This window comes from Etheostoma cragini, chromosome 3 (genome assembly GCF_013103735.1).
Source record: "Etheostoma cragini isolate CJK2018 chromosome 3, CSU_Ecrag_1.0, whole genome shotgun sequence".
Classification (NCBI taxonomy): domain Eukaryota; kingdom Metazoa; phylum Chordata; class Actinopteri; order Perciformes; family Percidae; genus Etheostoma; species Etheostoma cragini.
In genome coordinates this window covers 15094109-15114316 of record NC_048409.1, presented here as the reverse complement: position 1 = coordinate 15114316, position 20208 = coordinate 15094109, and the positions used below count along the sequence as shown (strand labels likewise).

At 39.3% G+C, this 20208-nt stretch overlaps 1 protein-coding gene across 2 annotated transcripts in view; it reads right to left on the bottom strand.

The window, feature by feature from the left end:
• zgc:172282 (leucine-rich repeat and fibronectin type III domain-containing protein 1-like protein) overlaps positions 1-20208 on the bottom strand; it is a 158878-nt gene that overhangs the window by 65716 nt on the left and 72954 nt on the right. For both annotated transcript variants that reach the window (XM_034865793.1, XM_034865799.1), the window contains exons 3-8: positions 8370-8586; positions 7104-7255; positions 6608-6861; positions 5810-6053; positions 5520-5677; positions 4204-4584 (exon numbers count right to left, since the gene is read on the bottom strand). In XM_034865793.1, coding sequence (XP_034721684.1) covers positions 4204-4584; positions 5520-5677; positions 5810-6053; positions 6608-6861; positions 7104-7255; positions 8370-8565 — 1385 coding nt within the window. In that variant the 5' untranslated portion in view covers positions 8566-8586. The remainder of the gene's footprint in view (positions 1-4203; positions 4585-5519; positions 5678-5809; positions 6054-6607; positions 6862-7103; positions 7256-8369; positions 8587-20208) is intronic.

Sequence of the window (20208 nt, the reverse complement as noted above, 5' to 3'; positions counted from 1 at the left end):
CCCCCCCCCCCCCCCCCCCCCCCTCTCCATCTCTCCTCTCTTCAGAGCATAACCTCAACCCTCCTAATGGATATTAACCAAAGAAAGACTGAAGAGAAGAGATGTACACACAAGCACACAGATACACTCAGATCTTTTTTAATATTTTTTGCTTTTGCTCTTAACAAAGCTGAGCTGGTGCAACGATGATACCTTCTAATCTTGCGATGCCATGTGAGTCCCTGTACGGTATCGGTGGCACGATTCAGTCATGATCTCATGATGCAGTAAGATTGACATATTTTTAGACTGCAACATAAGCAAGCACATGTGGATTGGGTAGCATGATGGCGCAGACAGTGGCAGTGTTTTTAAGATTAAGCTGCATTGTAGCTCACATATCTGTCTTTTTCAGCTTGTTGTCATGAACCATACGTTAAAAAAGCTACGAAAAGGTAAGCACTTTTATTCGTATGATTTCCACGTTGTTTTTTGTTGTTGTCATATGCGCCACATTGACTGCAGCTGTCCAAGAAAAATGTCGGCATGGATGGGTGGACGTTTAAAGACAGGACGTTCAAACCATCCCAGGGAAAATAAGATTTTCACCCATGATATGCATGCTCATTGTGAGCGTTTTAATCCAAACCACGATCTTGTTCTTACCTAAACTTAACAGTAATCTCTGCCGAAACAGATCGCGGTGCTCTGTACCTGGCTCAGTCAGCTATTGTTGATTAACTCAACCACCAACTACCGCTTATACAACAGAGCACCATGCGTAGCACCATGCGTAGCAACGTAGTCGGCGTTGCAGAGCTCTGTAGCGACTAAACAAATCTACCAACTGCCGCTAATACAACCGAGCTGTGACTGAACACTGTAGCCGGCGGCAGAAAGCTCTATAGCGGCTTAAACAGCTAGCGACTGCTGCTTGGCGCCATTGAGCTCTGTAACCGATGTCACATAACCCGCCGGCGGTCTCCTCGTTGATATCATACGTTGAAGTGTGCGTACATTTTCATATGATATCATACAAACTGATTTATGAGAATTTGTTGGTTTATTCATGTGCAGTACCACATTCCACATTTATCTCACATGTAGCCCTTTTTTATTTGACAGAGGCTAGGTTAACCTGCACTGAAATAGTTTAATTCTATTAAGATCTTATTTTGTTTGTAATGCTTAAAACTTCAGTCCTGGTTGATTTGGTGTCACTTGTGGTTACGGTGACAGCAGAAAGAATGGTTTACTACTACAGAAAACCACTGGTGGATCTGTTTGTAGCGCAACCAAACAAACTTACGTTGTTTTAATAAAGAACACAGTCAAAATGATTGCAAGCCCTATCTGATTTCATGCTCCACCTGGTGCAATCCGTTTTACACAGCAGCAGAACACAGTAAAGTTGGTTACCTCGCAGAGGGGTCTGTCTTCTGCAGTTCTTTATCTAAAAACTCAAAGTGGCTGCTTGTTCTTGCTCCATGATTCCCTTGCAAAATAATGCCGCAAATGACATTGCCATTTTATGTAGAATTATTTTTTTGATTAACAATATAGTCAGTGCAAACAGTTACAACCAACACAGTGTGGCTGCTTCACAGTAAAAGCCATCCTATGTTTCACCAGCTGAACATGTTTAGTGTAACAAAAGCAGGAATTAACATTTGCATTGAATTTAAATGTATACAGCTCTACCATGTTGTAAAGAGAGCAAACAGTAAACAATGATGCTGATATAAATGAGATAACATCGGGTTGGATTACAACCTTGCATCTTTTTCCTGCAAATCTCTTTTTGTTTTGGAAGGCATCCTAAACAAGCACAGGAATGGCGGACTCCGGCACTGCCAACACAGTAATAATAGGCTCGTTCGAGATGAACTGCGCCTTGCCTGTAAAGTAGACGAGAGCAGGCGGCATCAGCAGGGGGCGGGGACAAAAAGCTGCAGTAAAGTTTCCAGACGATTACAGCCGCCTTTTGGCTGGACAGGAAGTCCTAAAAACACTGTGGTGCGATTCCTATTAAATAAAATATAATCAGACCCACATATCAGCTTGTACACAGTCTCTAGTTGTTTTAATTATGACAGGGTAGGAGTCAAAGTGCTCTACGTGCGATCTGTTTCTGATTTTAATTAACAGCAGACGGTAGATGATCAGTGATCTGAACAGATTTAGTCTCTCTGATTTGTAAACATCACTGTCAGCCAGACAACACGTGTTCTGTACAGAATAAGTCTTTAAATCAGACAAATAGCAATTAAAATCCCTCCGATTCAAAAACAATAAAAAGTTTATATAAAACGTCATCATGTTGTAAACCAATCAGGTGTTAAATCAGCTGAGAAGCCGCTGTTTCCCAGCATGCTCTGGGTCCGCCTGGCTCTTGCAGTCGGTGAAAAGCAACTGCGCCGCCTGCGTCTCAGAACTGCGGCCGCCTTGCTCTCGTGAGATTTCCGTTGCCCACATTTGCATGACGTCAGAGCAAGTCGGCGCAGACCTGGCTCATCTCGAACAAGCCCATTATTTCAATATGTTACTAACTGCATCCTAGCTTGACCAGGTAGGTGCAGGTGGGAGGTTGCTATGCAAATCGGTTGTTATGCTTTGAATTGGAAGAAGCTGCTCGTCTCCCACAGTGAGTTGAACTGTCTGAATGAACACATTTCCGTTTTAGCTTACATGTAACATCGTAATGACATTCGCAGATTAAGAGGCACTGACTGCGTTTCCTGTCAACTGGGATGGATTTGACATATTCTATCAAAGGTTCTTCTTTCAAGAATTATTGTCCCTGACAGACAATTGCAGCTGTTGAACAAGAGTAAAAAGGCCAAGCAGAATTAAATTGGTTATCTGATTATTCTGCAATGCAGGGAGGACATTGTTTTTTGTTTACTTCACATAAGATATATTTGGCCATTTCATTTGCACCTGTGGAAAAAAATAAAAAAATAAATAATAGTCAGCAGCACTTGTCTGTAATAGTATTAAAGCCACTTGTCAATCTTAACAAGATCTGGGAGATTTTCCCAACCTGTTGCCATGACCACAACACCACAACATATGAAAACTCCCCTAAATTGAAAATAAACATCTTAATAAAGCTTTTCGAGAGATTCAGGCAAACATGTTGCCAGTGATTTGGGACTTCGCACAAAGAGAGCATAAGATTCCCCATGACCACCTAGACTTAAAAGAAATCCAAACTGGAAAACATAGAAGTGCTCTATGGCCGTTACACCATGTTTTTTTTTTTTTTTTTAGTTTTCTCCAGCTGAGGGCTTCAACAGTCTGACAACATGAGTTAAATAGTTTTCTTTGGGATGGGACTGCACATCATGACATAAGGAAGCTAATTTGTGACATTGTGTGACAAAAACACCAATTTCACCATTCATTCAAGTTCTTTGAGTCTCATGCACAGGTCCACAAAGGTCTAACATGTCCTTACTGTAGTTCTATGATTAACACAATTTGCAATCATTTGAATGGTGTGCATTAAATGAGGCTAATTCTAATGATAACATTATTATTGTTCTATGGCTTCAACCACACCACTATCAAGAATAATTACCATAAAACCATACCTATTTGTTTTAAAGATCTATTAAATGATTTATTCCTTCTACATTGAAAACTTAACCTTTTATAAAATGTTGTAGTGGTTCAATAGGCACCAAATGAGAGACAATCAACACATTGTCCTTGCCAAGATAAACTCAACACAATAAAGAAAAGTATCATATGTTTAGGGATACCATGTGTTAACAATGCTGCAACGATATCAGCACATCAAAGCAGCAGTGAAGCAAACTGAAAAACAAGCATTTAAACAGCCACACTCCTCATATTTGGCCCAGGCCCAGCGAACCCTACAATTGCTGTGTTCCACGAAAGACGTCGTTATCATTTCAGTTGATTAGACTTTTACGACTGGATGACTGGCTAATCTCCACTTCTATCATCTATCATCTGCTCTCATCCTCATAGCAGCGGCTGATGCCTCCTGATTAACTTACACAGAACCACACACACACACACACACACACACACACACACACACACACGCTCACACTAGCACATGCAGGCACAGAAATCCTTTTTGCCAATACTCTTTGAATATATCATAGAAGTTACCATTGCTACTCTACAGCAGACAGAAAATGAAAACACACAGGCAGACAGATCATAAATTGACAGTGTGGATAGACCGACCTGTAAACCAGTGTGTCATCCCCGGAGCTGTTGTATTGGACCTGGAACATCCTGACTCCAGTTGTAGGAGTCTGACTGCTCCATCTAATGAGGGCAGAGTTTCCTGTCAGTTCCATCAATGAGACCCTACGGTCGGCCCCTCTGGTCTCGTTGTTAGGCAGTGCAACCTTAGAGGAGGTTAGGATGTCAGATGGGGCAGGGTCAGAGGATGGGTCTCGGCTACGGCTTGTGCTGTTGGCCAGATGGGGCATCGCCGTGACGACTAGCTCTACCCTTCCTGTGGATTCACCTGCTGCGTTAGAGGCAATGCAGGTGAAGTTACCTGAATCTTTCAGGGATGTTACATTGATCTCCAGGCTTCCGTTGGGGAAAACCAAAGTTCTGAAACAAATTGAGATATAACATAGAGTGAATTCAGTAAATCTATCAATACATTAACTGACATGTAAAATATACGTATACTGTAAAATGTTCAGGCAGTTGGCATAGTCAAAACTTTATATTAAAATGTGCCAGGACATTTTGCTTCACATTGGTTTCAAAGAAGAAAAGATCATGGCACATTCACTTCTGGTTGCAAAATCAGTCATGATTATTCCATTACTTTCAAGTGGAAAGGCAACTCCCCTCTGGTCCACACCTCCCAATTACATAAGCATTCTTCTCTGTCATCCACACAAGAAGCCATTGCTAATCACTGTTCTCCTTATCAAGCCATTTAGTCACACCTGTACTTTACTGCCTGCAGCACCTGATGCTGCTGTTAACTCTGATGACCAGCATTCGGTCTCGGACTCTATCCAGAATCAATGCAATGACTGCCAGACTGAGGGGATGTGTTGCTGATTGTGGGCTTCATCCCCATAAGTACAAGCGTTTACCCAAATGGTATTTGGCAACGATCCAACCATGCTTCATATACATAAACATTGCCTTTTCCCTTCAAAGTATCTAAAGATGCAAACAGAAATGTAAAATCAAAGTGTGTAAGAAAGGAATAAAAGGGAGGTGGCATTATTTTTCAAAATGTTATAAATCCTTTTATAACATGTTTATGCAAACTCATAGCTAGAAACCCACATATTTGACAGACATGTCAACTATGTTACCACATCGAAATGGAAGAAAGGTGTGACCTCAACAACTACCTTCTAATTGGTCCCACTCTAGCCAACTGGTTTTCCAGGTTTAATTTAATATGGAGCGTTGTTCTCAGAGGACAAGTCACCTACATGAGCACCTTGGGAAACTGAAGCAATCTATAGGCATATGTGGAAAAGTAATTCATTAAATTAAGCAAGAAAGAATGCCAATACCTGGAGCCATTAGATATGAGTCGCCCTTCCGGGCTGATCCAGTGGACTTCAGGTTCTGGGTCGCCATTGGCCTTGCACTTCAGGCTGGCGGGTTGGCCTTCCATAGCGACCGTATGAGGAGACTTACGGGTCAGAACTGGTGGGTCACAAATAAACTCCTAAAGGGCAAAAGAAGAATATGGTCATTACGTTATATTATTATTATTTAAATTATTTCAGTTCTTTCTTTGTTTTAATGTTATGCGACTTTTTTCATAAGCTTCTTACAAATGAAAAGCTCAAAATGTTACCTCTTCAGGTATTGTCCAGAAGTACTTGGCACTGAGGTCAGGGGGAGAGGCGCATGTCTCAAGGTCATCTTCTCTGGTCAGTCTTCTCAACCACAGAAGTTCACAGTTACAGTGAAGGGGGTTGCCACCAAAACTCAACACCAAGGAGGTGAGGGGGGAACCTTTGGACTTGGCATAAACCGGGATTCTCAGGAACAATGGGTCTGGGGGAATTTTCTTCAGCTTGTTGGATGTCATGTCTAGCCTGTGAAAAGAGTGGTTAGAAAGAAGATGAGAGAAGGGGAAAAGACAGAGAGAAATTCATGTGTTTTCATTAGATCAACAGTATTTTATTCAGTTGACTAGTAAACCAGCCTGTCCATATACATTCATATATGTATATATATTTATACAAACATCTGCTCCATTAATGTGGAAACTGAAATGTTGATTGATGTGCACTGTTCTTGTTTTATACATTAATAAAATAAAGAAATCCCGACAGGACAGTGCCGGAAAGCAAAACCTCTTATTTCACAATATTTCCATTTTAACACAATCCTAATAAGGGATAACATTAACGAGACAACTGTAAACTCTGACGGTTGACTCACAGTCACAACGTGATGCAGCTGTGGTCGGCTCCGCAACAAAATCTTAATCACAAAGGCCAGATATCAAAGTAAGAGCTCTTCAGATATTGAGCACCATCAAACCAAATCTTTCCTGTAAAATGTCAGATGTAATCTGTAACACCGGCGTTGTGACCAGTTCATTAGCCGGTAAAAAATGTTGTAACTCCCTCATCCATCCATTTACCTAGCCAGCTTGTGTAGGTTGGTGAATACCCCTTGGGGGACATTTTCTATGAGGTTATGATCCATGTTTAGGGTATTGACGTTGGTTAGGCGCCCGATCGTGTCCCAGGGTGCCTGGGCAAGGTTGTTGTAGCTGAGGTCAAGATCTTCCAGCGTGGACAAGAAGTCATCAAAGGCATGGGGAGATATGGAGTGGAGCTGGTTGTTGGCAAGGATCAGGTGACGAAGGTTGGTTAGTCCTTTGAAATGGTCATCCTGGTCAGTGAAAAAGCAAAAACGCCGTTAAAAGCATCACCGTGTAAAAAGCATCACCGAATTGTCATAATAAAGACACTGTATCTATCTACTGTACTGTTCTGTCATTGTAGCTATATCAATCAATTATGTGGATCTATTAACGACCCACAGGCCTCCAAATCTGTTTATCTGTCCAATGATCCATCTGCCTACTCATTTACCATCATTTATCCATACAGCCAGCCATCCATCAGTCTCACCTTGATCATAGTTAATCTATTAGAGTCTAGGTGGAGTGCTCTCAATCGCCGTAGGTCATTGAAGGCTGAAGGGAGAATTTGACTGATGGTGTTTCTGGACAGCGTCAGATGTAGTAGGCTGGTCATGTTGGCAAAGTCCTTTCTTCGGACAGCTGAGAGTGAGCAGAATAAACACAAAGAGATGCTCCATCAATGATGTCCGCAGAATAAACACCAAGAGACGCTCTATCAACAGAGTCCTAAGTGGCCTGATGTATTAAACAGATATAGTATTAAAACAGGTATTCAGGAAATCCATATGCACTACATAGATCTTTGAGTACAAATGTTTGATCACAGAAAGATGACTCAGGTTCTGCATCTTTTATACAAATCTTTTTTTGGAGATAGATAGGAAGAATAAGTATAAGATAAAAAGAGTGGTTAATGAAAGGATGTCTGCTTCTCTGCTCCTATGATCACATTTGGTCATATGAAAACCACCATCTTTTATATTTCAGTTGACAAGCACACGCCTAATAAGCCTCTAGAGTAACATATAGTAAATTAAGAACCTCAATTGACTGCAAAGAGAATCTCTTACACCCCTAAATGAGACACAGAATCTTTAGTTTTGCCGGGGCTAATGATAAACTGAAATTAATTTGGACGTGAACAGTGTGACTTAAATAATTAGGGCTGTGTGATATGTCTTCCTGGATCCTGTCATTGCAGTCGTTTTTTAAGCTTGTGTGTCTTTTGTTTTGGCAAACTATGGATGGAACATAATTTACTTTAAATTGAGCCTGGGAAGATTAGATAGCGGCCTTGGTAGGAGCTAATGGGAATCCAGATTTTAAAAAAATGGATAAACCAACATTCCAGTTCTTAAAAATAAGTATGTTTCAAAGTATCCAAGAGGGTGCCTTGATATAAGGAGGATATGAATCATGAATGAGGTTTGCTAGACTGAATGGCAAAACAAAAATGTTTCAAAGTTTGAAAGTTAAAAAGAAATACCAAGACCTATGAGAAATATGGCTGATTGTGATGTCCAACAAAAATGATCTCCGACTTTTCTATAGAGTATTTTTCCTGTCAAGACATTGCTCACTCTTCTACAGCTTCTGCTGCTGATTATTATAGCATGCAGCGTGTTCCCCCTTTTGGAAATCAGGTATGACGACAGTTGATGAGTCTAATCAGACTGAACCATGCTAAATGTCTTAATGCCCTTCCTTTGTGGATGTTAAAATGGAATAGAGGACAGACTGGCATGTATGTTACCTGTAATGAAGTTCTCTTGGAGCCGTAGCTCCACGGTACGCCGGTCAATGGCAGCAGGAACAAACAGCAAGCCTGTCTTGGAGCAGAGGATAGCCAGAGAGGGAGAAAGACTCTGGCACATACAGCGTTTTGGACACGGCTGTCCCCTGCATGCTGCTGCCAGCAACAGCAAAGAGAACCACAGCCTTTCCATCATCCTCCACTGGGAACAGGGCAACTGGAGAAAGAAGAAAATGCGCAAGGAGTTGAAGTAGATAGAACGATAGCCTCCCTTAACAAAAGGCAACATGCAGGAAGTCACTTGCCTGCAGAGAAACTTGGTCACAAAAAAGACAAAGTGTTTAAACATATAAGCACAAACAAATATGTAAAGCCCGCTGTTTCTTATCATTGCCAAACATAGCTACATCGGTAGCTTGGTAGATAGGCTAGCCTGCTAACCGCAGCACACACAACAGTTTTGTAACTGAGGTGACCCGCAGCTTGCAGTGTTCTTAAACAAATTGACTTCAGCCTCAATACAGGGGCATTAAAAGGTAATCTGAGTTAACTATACTACACGTACATCAAGTTTCTAAACGCACCACATGAAACGCAGTAATGAAAGAATCTGTCTGGTCCTGTAGTTCTTTGCACATAGTCTATTTGTCTTTAATACTTAGTCACAAATGAAATAGTGTCTGTCTAGGCCTGCGTCTCATGCATGTATTTCAATGTTTCTTTTTTCCAGACCTAAAATAACAAGAAAATAGACCAAAACCCCTAGCAGAATATATGAGTAGGTATGGATACAGTTTGGACAGATATTTAGAAATGATGTTTGCCCCTTTGTTTCATGTGAACCCGCCAACAGTTTTGTTAGATTTGAAAATGCATCAGTTTGACAAAATTAAAGGTACTATAGATTGTAAGGCAGCTACTATACAGAGCCAAATCATGAATAACATGAGGGAGCATCACTCAACTTTTATTCAACCTGGCATTTTCACTCTAAAGATTTTTTTTTTTTAAATCCTAAGATCACAAAGTCTTTTCTATTTCTTGTAATGCACATCCTACGCAAAATAGCAAGAACAGATAATCACAGGGATAATGCATTTTGAATTTTTTAACTTGATTTCATTGTTGAACCCATTACATTGTTGAAGTTCAGCAACTTGTATGAATAAATAGTCTGACGGTCTGTCTAAAAAATGAAGATGCAACTGAAACATGTACACTAATAAATATGATTTCTGATGAGCACATTTGGAAACACAAATTAATTTCACTTACATACATTTTGTTGTTACACAGATAGAAATGACAACCTCTTGACATTGTAACGCATCTGCTATAAAACAGTGACAAACTCAAATTCAATTCAGTTTGATTTATAGTATCAAAACATAAGTTATCTCAAGACACTTTACAGATAGAGCTGGTCTAGACCACACTCTATAATTTACGATCCGACAATTCCACTAATTCCCCCAAGAACAAGCATTTAGTGTGACGGTGCTTACATTGCCAGCTAAGCCATTGAGGATTAAATACTACCTTTCTTGGTTTGAACCAAGCCGCTAAATATGGAACCATTTTCATTTTTCACCACCACAGACACGACTCAAACCTCATCGTGTGATATGTGTGTGGACCAGATGGCAGCAGTGTATTAGCCTGCCCAGTTTGACTACCAGGCTAATCAATAACATGGAACTTGTATTGGCTGTATGGGCTGTGCAAAGTACTACTACTCCATTCTGCTCTTCCCTTAATACTCTGAATATGCCACATTTTTCTCTCTTAATTATATACTGTGTGTGTATATATATATATATATATATAGATATATATATATATAAACGTGACAACATGCAATCTTATGAGCCTGCTAAAAATAGATGTGCTGTAATTTAATACTTCATGTTCTCCATCCTCCCACAATGTGAAACGTAGAGCAGAAACAATGATTAGCTGTATCTTACATACACACAGACACTTCTGTTCTTTTATCAGCCTTTCTGTTTTCCTCCCTTTCAACATTTCTCTTTGTCATTCAATATGGTTATCCCAATCACTCTTGATTATTTTCCCATACCATACCTCCCCATCTCCATTACCTTCCTTATTAACCTGCTGTTTCCTCATACTGCTTGCGTTTTCTCTTCACCATTTACTTATTTCTTCATAGCTATTTTTTTAACCATGGGAATACATCATGTTCATATTAATCATCATGTTATACAAAAAGTGTGTCATTAGTTGTCACTTTTATCCTCCTTCACCTTATACGATATGCCCAAGCTGTCCATCATTCTCTGTAATCAATGCATTTTCTTTCACACCAGGACACAGTTCCTCTCTCCTATCATACAGTACATCCCTCTTCTTGGCATCATCGTCCTAGCTGCCTTAAACCTTTATTTATAAACCACTAGTACAGTGCCCATTCAAAATCTCATTCCTACTCACATCCTTCACTCTTGCTTTCATTTTCTCTCCATTTCTTTTCTTATGATCACCTATCTCTCAGGCTTCCACTCTCAATCTTTATCTTTTCTTAGGCTCCAGGTTCACTTTCTGCCCCCCCCCCCCCCCTCACTCGCTTTTACAGGGTTTATTGTATCTTTAATGTGGGTATGTTAGCAATAGGTACGTACCAATGGTGATTTTAATTGTACACATCCCTAACTTGGCTTATCCACTCAACCTGCTTGCATGTGTACAGCGTACATCTACAGTATATAAGTGTAATATTTCAAACATTTCCACACGCCCAGAATGTGTGTTTTTGAGGCAATTCAATTATAGATATATGGGTTTTTCTGTGTAATTCTGTGAGAACGATAGCATCAGTCACTCACCATTACTGACTGCCGTGCTTGTTTAGCTAAGGAGAGTTAATGCCACAGGAGGAAACAGATCTCTTGTTTGCTCTTGTTACAAGGTAGGTTAAGCCAATAGAGTTGCTGGGAATGATTTGAATGACAATCTAATGCTCCACTAATGCTAACTGGGACATATTTAGTGCCGGGTAGAGCTTGAAAGATTTAGTTGGGACTGTCTTCACTCTCATACTGCATGATATTCTGAATAGTGTACTGCAGAAAAAAATATTTCTGAATCACAGTATAAGCTAGGTCTTGGAAAAGGAACTTGGATGTGATGTGGAGGGAGTGTGGGATCGGGGTTACGCGGAGAGCGTGAGATAGGAGAGATGAAAACACTGGGGCGGCTTTGTGGGGAAAAAAATGGGGTATGTAATGCAATATAAAACTATTTCAATATCAAAGGTATTGTCATATTCCATATCCCAACAATTCTTATATATTGATATTATATTGATATACCTTAAAAAGTCGATAAGTGGACTGCCCAGCCCTGACTTGACTTATCTTGGACTCATTTCGGCAAACACAAGCGGAACATACTGACAAAATTTGTAACAACCCGTAAATCAGCAATACCTTTAATGAAGTTGGTACCCACATGGGAATCTGCTCACTTCTGACTGACAAATAGGAAACTGGCATTTGCGGAAAAGGGTGGTGCTGAGAGGGTGATAAGGGCTTTTAAAATAAAAAGGACTGAGGGTAAATTAAAGGTGCCAAATTAGCACCTTTAGCTTCATCAGCGTAGAATTGCAGTTCATTAAACTATATTAAACCATGGATCTTTTTGATTTCAATTAAGAAAACAATTAGATCACAAGATTCATCACAAGATTGACGAGCGAGTCAGTCTTGACAAAGATTTTATTTTTGAGGGATAGCGGAAACCAGAACAGCACCGTGAAACATAGCTGGTAAATCAGACAACACGTTACATTTGCCAACCAAATGCCAGACCCCCACCATGATTGTGCTAAATGTGAGTTCAATAAAAATTGGTATGTTTCTTTAAGTAGAAAGTAACAGGTGAAACCCCTACGGCATCATTTTACAGTATTTGCACCAAAGAGTTCTGCATTGATACGCATTTTTCTGCAAGTACTGTAAAAGCTGCCAGCACATTGGGGATGTCTACAGCTGTGACAAATGTTTATGTTTTTATGCTTTTACAAAAGTAAGGTACAAACACACACTGACAGTCTCTTTGTTTTGCTTGACAGCATGATCTCTGCTTTGCATTTGTGAATCAATCAGGGTATTTTTCAGTGTGTTTAGGGGCAGATTTTGTAGCAGTCTGAAACGCATGTTGAAAATGCTGGGATTTTAATGTACTCTTCTCAAGAGAATCATAATTAGTCATGGGAAGAAAATGCAAGAGATACACAAAGCACTTCAAACACAGTTATAGGTACCATTGCTTTGAAGGGAATGAAAGTAGTGGCGTAGTTTCAAGTGTTTTTGCTTCAGTAATACTAAAAGGTTCTGTAGAAAGCAGTAGTAATCAACACATACTGCAAAAACACCCAACACGTCCATTTTCTATGGGAAAAAATCTTCTTCACGGGTCATTTCCACCATGTGAAGATTAGAGACAAAGAACGTTTTTCACTCTTTCACAGCCAATCAATGGAAACAAAGGGATGTACTGATGTGTTCACTGTAAATATAGCAGACTGCAAAGCAACCATGGTTACCATGTTTGAAGAAGAAGAGATATTGAGTCTCTTTTTGAATACAGTTGACTTTCTTTTGATTAAGTCTGTTCTCTTAAATCAGATAGAACAAGTATAGTGATAGAGCATATCATGATTAGATACCCTAAATCCAGCGAAGGCTCCTTTATTTTATTGCATACATAGTGCATTTAGAGGATAATGGAAAACAAAAGACAGCAACAATGTTTCCAGTGTTCACATTAAAGCAAGCAGAATGTACCAGTGGTCAGACAGATTAATAAATTAAAACTTAGAGAACTTAAAGTGGGTTTATTACTGCGCCATCTGAAGCAATTAGCAACCAATCACAAATAACGATACAAGACAGAAGATATGAGTCAGAAAGGACAAAAAAAATAGCGATGAAAGAAGCAGAAACTGAGGAAGGATGATTCAGGGAGTGAAAAGATGATGGACAATTGATGAGTTTGTGATTGTTTAAAGACATAAAGAAATACTCCAGTAATAAGCATAGCTTGAACTTATTTAAATTGCTTCGTATAGTTTACCTTTGTAAGTCTAAATTCAATAAAAACATTCAAAAACAACTTACTCCCGTGAAAAACAGTCTCAGGTAACCCACATGCTCTGCTGGGATTATGGGGCTAATTATTTTAAATGATAACCTGCCTCCGAGGTTTGCTATCTTTGGCTCAACAAAGTAAGGCATGAGTGTAACCTCTGAGCAAGCAAATGTCATTTCTTTTTTTTTTTTGTCCATTGAATGATATTTATAACATTTTACCTGGCTAGACTCTGAGCTCTCATTTAAATATATCGATTATATTTAAAAAATAATTAACTTTCGCATTAATATTCTCTACCGCTCCAGAAAATGCTTCTCTCTTACTGTTAGAAAGAAACGTGGGCAACAACTTATCTTACCAATTGTAAATCAGGTTGCACCCAGCACTAATCTGCTCCCTCTTAATGTTTTTTACAACAGAATGTGTAGATCTGTTCTTAGATGTCCTTTCATAACTCAAAACATTTGCTCTACCAACACCCGTAATATGAAGACATCAGCATTGGTTGCAGTTTATTTATAGATGTATACGTTTACATTCTGTCCCTGCTGTAATTTTCTCTACAGCTAAGAAAGCCCCCTCAGATTGGAATAATCTACCTGTAAACGTTCAATCTATTCTCTTTCAACTCCTTTAAAAATGCCCTCTTTTCTTATTACAGTACCAACTGTACCTGCCCATAATCCTCAATGATACCATGATAACACTTCTTCTAGTATTCTCATTTCATCAGTGGTTTCATTCTTACTCTACCTCAAACTTGATTGTGACTGACTATGATGTACCGTCGTACTGTTGTGTCTAATAATGATTCTACTGTTTTTTGTTAAGGACCTCCTTGAAAACGAGATGCTGCATCTCAAGGGGTTACTCCTAATAAAGACATTTTCAACCTTTATGTGCCTTGTATGTACCACCCATGTCCTAGCTATATGATGTTACATCTTCGTGAATTTCAAAAGAATCTAATTCAGTGCAATGGCCTCTGGTAATGCATTTTACTCTAAATGGCAACCTTTGATCTTACAATCAGCAAGGCTTACTTGTACTAAAGTAGACCTAATTCAAGAATTCTATGTTGTGTGTAAGATCCCAGAGAAGACAATACAACCTGTAAGCTGTATGAATTTTGCTGTAATTTTTAGACCAGCAGTGTTGTTTTTATTGTAAACACTGCTGAGATGATACAGAAAAGTTAATGCTTTTAGTTTATATATTACCTATCTCCACTATCATTCCTTAAAAAGGAATTGAAAAAAAACAAACTCTGATGTGATCTTTTCACTCAGTACCAGGAATTTGTGTGTGTGTGTGTTTCTGGCCCCTATGCTGTATCCACCCTGCTTTGCCAGAGTACACTGCACCTCACAATGGAGATGGATCACCCTGTCAGCTTTCTTGCAGAACCACTACACAGTGTCTTCTGTGGATAATTTACTGTATTGGTGCATGATTATAACTGTGTTGTCCACATGTTCTTACAGAATGTTTATCATATTTGCTTCTTTAAATATGCACCCGCAGCTGTGTTCATGCTGAAACTCACATGCGTGCAGGTGTGTGAACATTAGGTCTGGCACCGTTTATGAAAAAACATCGGAACCGTTCGGCTGCTGTTTCAATCCTGTCGGCTCTGCAGCGGGCATGGCTGCTCAGTTTCCCCCACGGCGGACGCTGACACACAAACACACACGGTGGATGCAGGAAAAACCGGAGATGAGACGTAATGGTTGAACTAAATTGAGGACAGCTTTGCTCATTATTATAAGTGCAGTAAGTCAAAGTCCAATAAGTACTTTATCAAACCGTACGAATGTGTGTCCCAGCCCAGGCGAGGTTAGGGAATGACCTAACAATGTAAAGATCAACAAGCCACTGACAGACATGTTCAAATTTGATTAATTCAATAAATTATTAATTGTTGTCTGAACTCCACCAGCCATTTTCATATTATACCAACATTTACAGCACCCTGAGCCCTTTTGGTAAGGTTACTAGGAATTCTCGGCCTAGAGTAATTGTATATCTCCTCAAAACAAGTTTCTTTTTTATTTTTTAAGAACTATACAAAAAAAAAACGCAACTTTTTTTATGTTTAACGTATTCTGACTTAATTAAAAGACGAAGCTCTAAGTGTTCCTCTCTTTTTCTTTTAAAGGATAACATTTTTGTAAGAGCTACACTGAAGTTAGCGGTTTGATATAAAGGATTTATTTCAATTGATATTCTGTAATATTTCAATCATTTTGTGCCCAAAAGGCAAATAATTCCTGTAGATGGCAATACACATTTTTTGCCAAAATTAATGAAAAGCTTGTCCTTCCTCAGAGATGGTCCCAATAATGGGCTTTAAGTCAAGTCAAATTCAGTTTGTGCATGATAACATATGAGCTGTTTTTTAACAGTGTACCCTGCATTGTAGCTTTTTAAGCTACGTATCATATGCTGAAGAATGTAAAAATGACAAGAACTGGACAGAACCGAAAACCGTGACTCTAAAACTGTGATACAAACCAAACCATGGGTTTTGTGAACCGTGCCACTCCTAGTGAACATGTGCTCCAGTTTTTACCTTGTACCCTAGTAGTGTGTGTCTTTAAGGACTTGTTTCCTGCTGTACATAGTGTCTATGTTTTTGAATGCACATGAGAATAGCTGCATTTATATGTCTGTGTGTGCTCCATCTATTTCTGGAGAATCTACCCTAGCGAGAACACTGGGTTATTAACGACCTCAAAAGCAACATCATCCATCTGCTGCGTACACACACACACGCACACACACACTGTGCATTCACACTCGTACACACACACTTTTGCTTGAATTAGACTGTGTGTTAGTTTAAGTCAGTGCATGCTTGTGTGTTTGGACAAGTACCTATAAGTGTACCAAAATCTCTTTATACTAATGTAGTGATTAATGGTGAGACAACTCTGTATAGTTTTGGTTTTCACATTAACAGTATGTCAACTTTTACTGAAGCAAGTTTACACCTGAACCACTCTGTTGTTTCTCACTGCCTCAATAATTATACCTCATTATATTACATTCCTTGAATTGAGGGAGGATAAAAATGTAAGGGAGAAGTGAGAATGGGAGAAGAAAAAAAAATCTAAAAGTTTTAAAAGGTGTGAAAGAAAATGAAGGGTCATGGTGGTTACCATGGCAAGGCACACCAATGTACAGAGATGAAGCTAAAGGAAAAACAAAGTGCTCCTACAGAATGGGGTATCTGTCAAAACCAGTAGTAAAGGCAAAGCTTGTATTGGCTGCAAAAAAAACCTTGGTGGGGGCCTGTAACTTAGCAACAGCCAATGACAAATGGATGGTAACAGTGAGGAGGTGAGAAGAGTGTGTGTGTGTGTCTGTGTTATGGTTGTGGGGGTGTAGTCATAGTGTGTGTATGGGGGCTGTGCGAAAGTGCAAGATTGGTCTGGAGATCTCGCAAGTAATGAATCTGGAGTGTTGCCGTCAGAGAGGGTGAGTGTGGGGGAGAGGGAGATATAGAAAGAGAGAGACACTGTGCTTGGGTTGCATAAAGAGTACAGTAACAGTGTAGTTGTCCACAGTTTATATTTGAACAAGATACACATTGCAATAAAGTGTCCTTTATTAATCATAAAAAACAAACATATTGCACATCTTTTCAAAAGTATGACAGGGAGAAGCTTTATGGGCCGACTAAACATAATTTTAATGAAATCAATACTATTTATCTATTTTTAACTAATTTGGGGAAACCCCCAAACTGCATCTAGTCTATCTCCAGAGGCCCTTGCAACATGAGTGAAACAATTTTTGTTTTCTCATCATGCCAAAAATCCTACCCGTGGGAACTGAACAGCAGGCCGTTTAAAGCAATCTTAAACAATTAATGGGATTCAATTTCAATGTACGAGGAGTTCAGGAACATCAGAACAACAGCAAAAGTGTATGCAACAAATTAGTGCAATAGATGACAGTATAGAACTTGCCAAGCCATGCTTTTATTCTGCATACTCTGTTCATGGCAATTTAGCCGGCTACCTAGTATTGCACTGGAGGCAAATAACAAATGTAAAAAAAACTCTACAAACAGAGTAATTTATCTTACAACACAATCTAATTACTAAAACATAAAGTTTGTTCTCAACATTGGAAATACAGTAGCAGTTTGACAAAATAGGTTTGGTTGTGTTAGCCAAACATGATTTGACAATTTTTTTGAACTTTTATATATGCTGCACCGCTGGCTCTGTTAGAGTATTTTGTCCATTTGGTTCTCCAATTAAAATATTTTCCTTTAAATGTGGTCATCTTTGAAAGATGCATGTTATCAACCACTCCAAGTAAGTTTGAAATGAGCTAGCGCTCTTTCTTACTTCTATTTGGACATTAGTGAAGACAATTGGGACAAAGCTTGATCAAACAAGTCATGAGCTATTTAGATACGTTTCACCCATGAAATAAAGGCACTTCTCTTTGCCTTTCTAGTGTTATGAGTGGCCTTGTTGTGTCATTCTGTATTGTCAACAGCCAGACATTTTGGCAGGTCAAACTAAAGTTCTCCATGCTGCTGAAGAGACCCTCCATGAATCTTTGTTAAGCCTCTTTTGATCTTTCTAATAGACAATTTGTTCCACGTTCAGACACAACACACTTAAACCAGTTTACAGCTTGCATACAGGTGTACAAAGCCCTAAGCCAGCAAGGATCTGCCCTGCCAACATGTCCTCAAACAAGACACCAAATCTTCCTCGGCTCCAGTTGTGCTATTCTGTAGCTGGCCCTGACCTTCCGTTAGAGGAGGACAGTCAAGCAGAAACTTTCTGTGGGGATGAGTATTTTTATAGCCTACAAGGTGTGCTGTTTACCTTTTGCAATCAATCGGAAAAGTGTGTGCTAGTTCTTCTTACCAGGGCATTGGCTCCCTCAGCTATAACCTCTGAAAAAGTTTTGTATAATATCTCTTTGCCTCCTTATTCAAATGTAATACTTCTGTGAAAAGGATTAAATAATTCAGAAATGATCTTAAATATGTTACACAAGTTGATTTATCTAAGGAGAATTCAACATATTCTAAACTCAGTTTGCAGTTTTATAGAACCTTTGACGGTTTCATTTGAAAGTGAGAATTGAAAAGTAATCACGCCTTTCTCAAATATTTTCACTCAACCTTCCCTGGCCTTCTGCTTTTAACCTCTAGACTCTGACACAACCACACTGACATTGTTTCATTATATACACCGGTCTATAGACAAAGGCCCCATGAAGGCTAACACGGTGACCCATTCATAAATCCATGTTTCAGATTGGAGGGAATGGGTCAGCAGGCATTACCAACTTAGCACATGGGTTTAAAACTGTTCTGTCATTGCTCTAGGTTAGTGTGACATGATTGAATATTGATATCTACAGTATAACACAATAGTTTAATAGTTATTACATCATTTGTTTGGCAGATGTTTAATTGGCAGGAGGCTGTAGCCCATGAAATCATACCTTCTGCTTTAATAAATTGCAGAGATACTTGAGCATGACTGCACACTTTTCATAAAGTGCCCAAATGAAGAAATGCTATAAAGTTAAACATCTCTGGGCACATGGCGCGCATACAAGATCAAGCCTCAAGGACAACGTGAGGAAAGAGGAGCAACCAAAGAAAAAATACTATACTCTTAACAGAAATCAATGCAAAAAAAAGACAATTGACTCTGAATAGTTGATAAATCAAATTTTAGGGAAGACATACAGTAGTGTGTTACGCTGTCAGCCAGAAAAAGAAAGATTTTGGCAAGCGATTGGGATAAACAGCATAGTTTCTCAAGACAGCTGTCAGGTCTGTTGGTATGTTCCTTCTGTTACACTGCCAAGGACGTTATATTTTCAGTATGGTTTGTTGGTTTGTTGGTTTGTTTCTCTGTCAGTAGGATAAGGAAAAACTACTGACTACTTTTTCCTGAAACTTGATGGAAAGGTCTGCCATGGGCCAAAAAAACAACCATTAATTAAATTTTGTAGCAGGTCCGAATCCCGGGATAGATACACAAATGATTTTTAGGGCAATTGTGCTGCATTCATGTGGTGTCAGAATAATCTGAAAAATGAATTCCTGACTGGGAAAATTCCTTCTGCATTAACATTGTGAGATAGGGCATGCCTTGGCAGAGGTCTGCACTCTCCGAGTGCCCTTCTTGTTACATCTGCATTTGTGCCTGCATGTGATGCTGGTGGTGGCTGTGTTGGCAATGTTTAGGGAATCCTAGTGCTACACAGACATATCAAAGTCAATGTTATTATGTTGATTATAAAGTCACAGTTTTAGTCCATCTCTGTGTATCCCCTAAGCCATCAACATCTCCCCCAAGCTAGGTGACCAAAGTGGGCTTCCCTGCAAATACACACAATGGCACAAAAAAATACAAACATCCACATAGTTACACACTGGTGCTGATACATAGACAGTTTCCCATACAAACCCTAATCTCCAATGTTGAACTGATATGCCACTGGAATCCGAGACACGACACACACACACACACACACACACACACACACACACACACACACACACACACACACACACACACACACACACACACAGTTATAAACGGGAAAGAAACAGACATTTGCTAATTGCTCTGGTTATACGACTCCTTCGTTCTCTCCTATTTACTTTCTTTCTTTTATTGTTGTTTCACACTCTCTCCATTCCTGTTTCTTTTAATCTATTAATTCTGTCTTC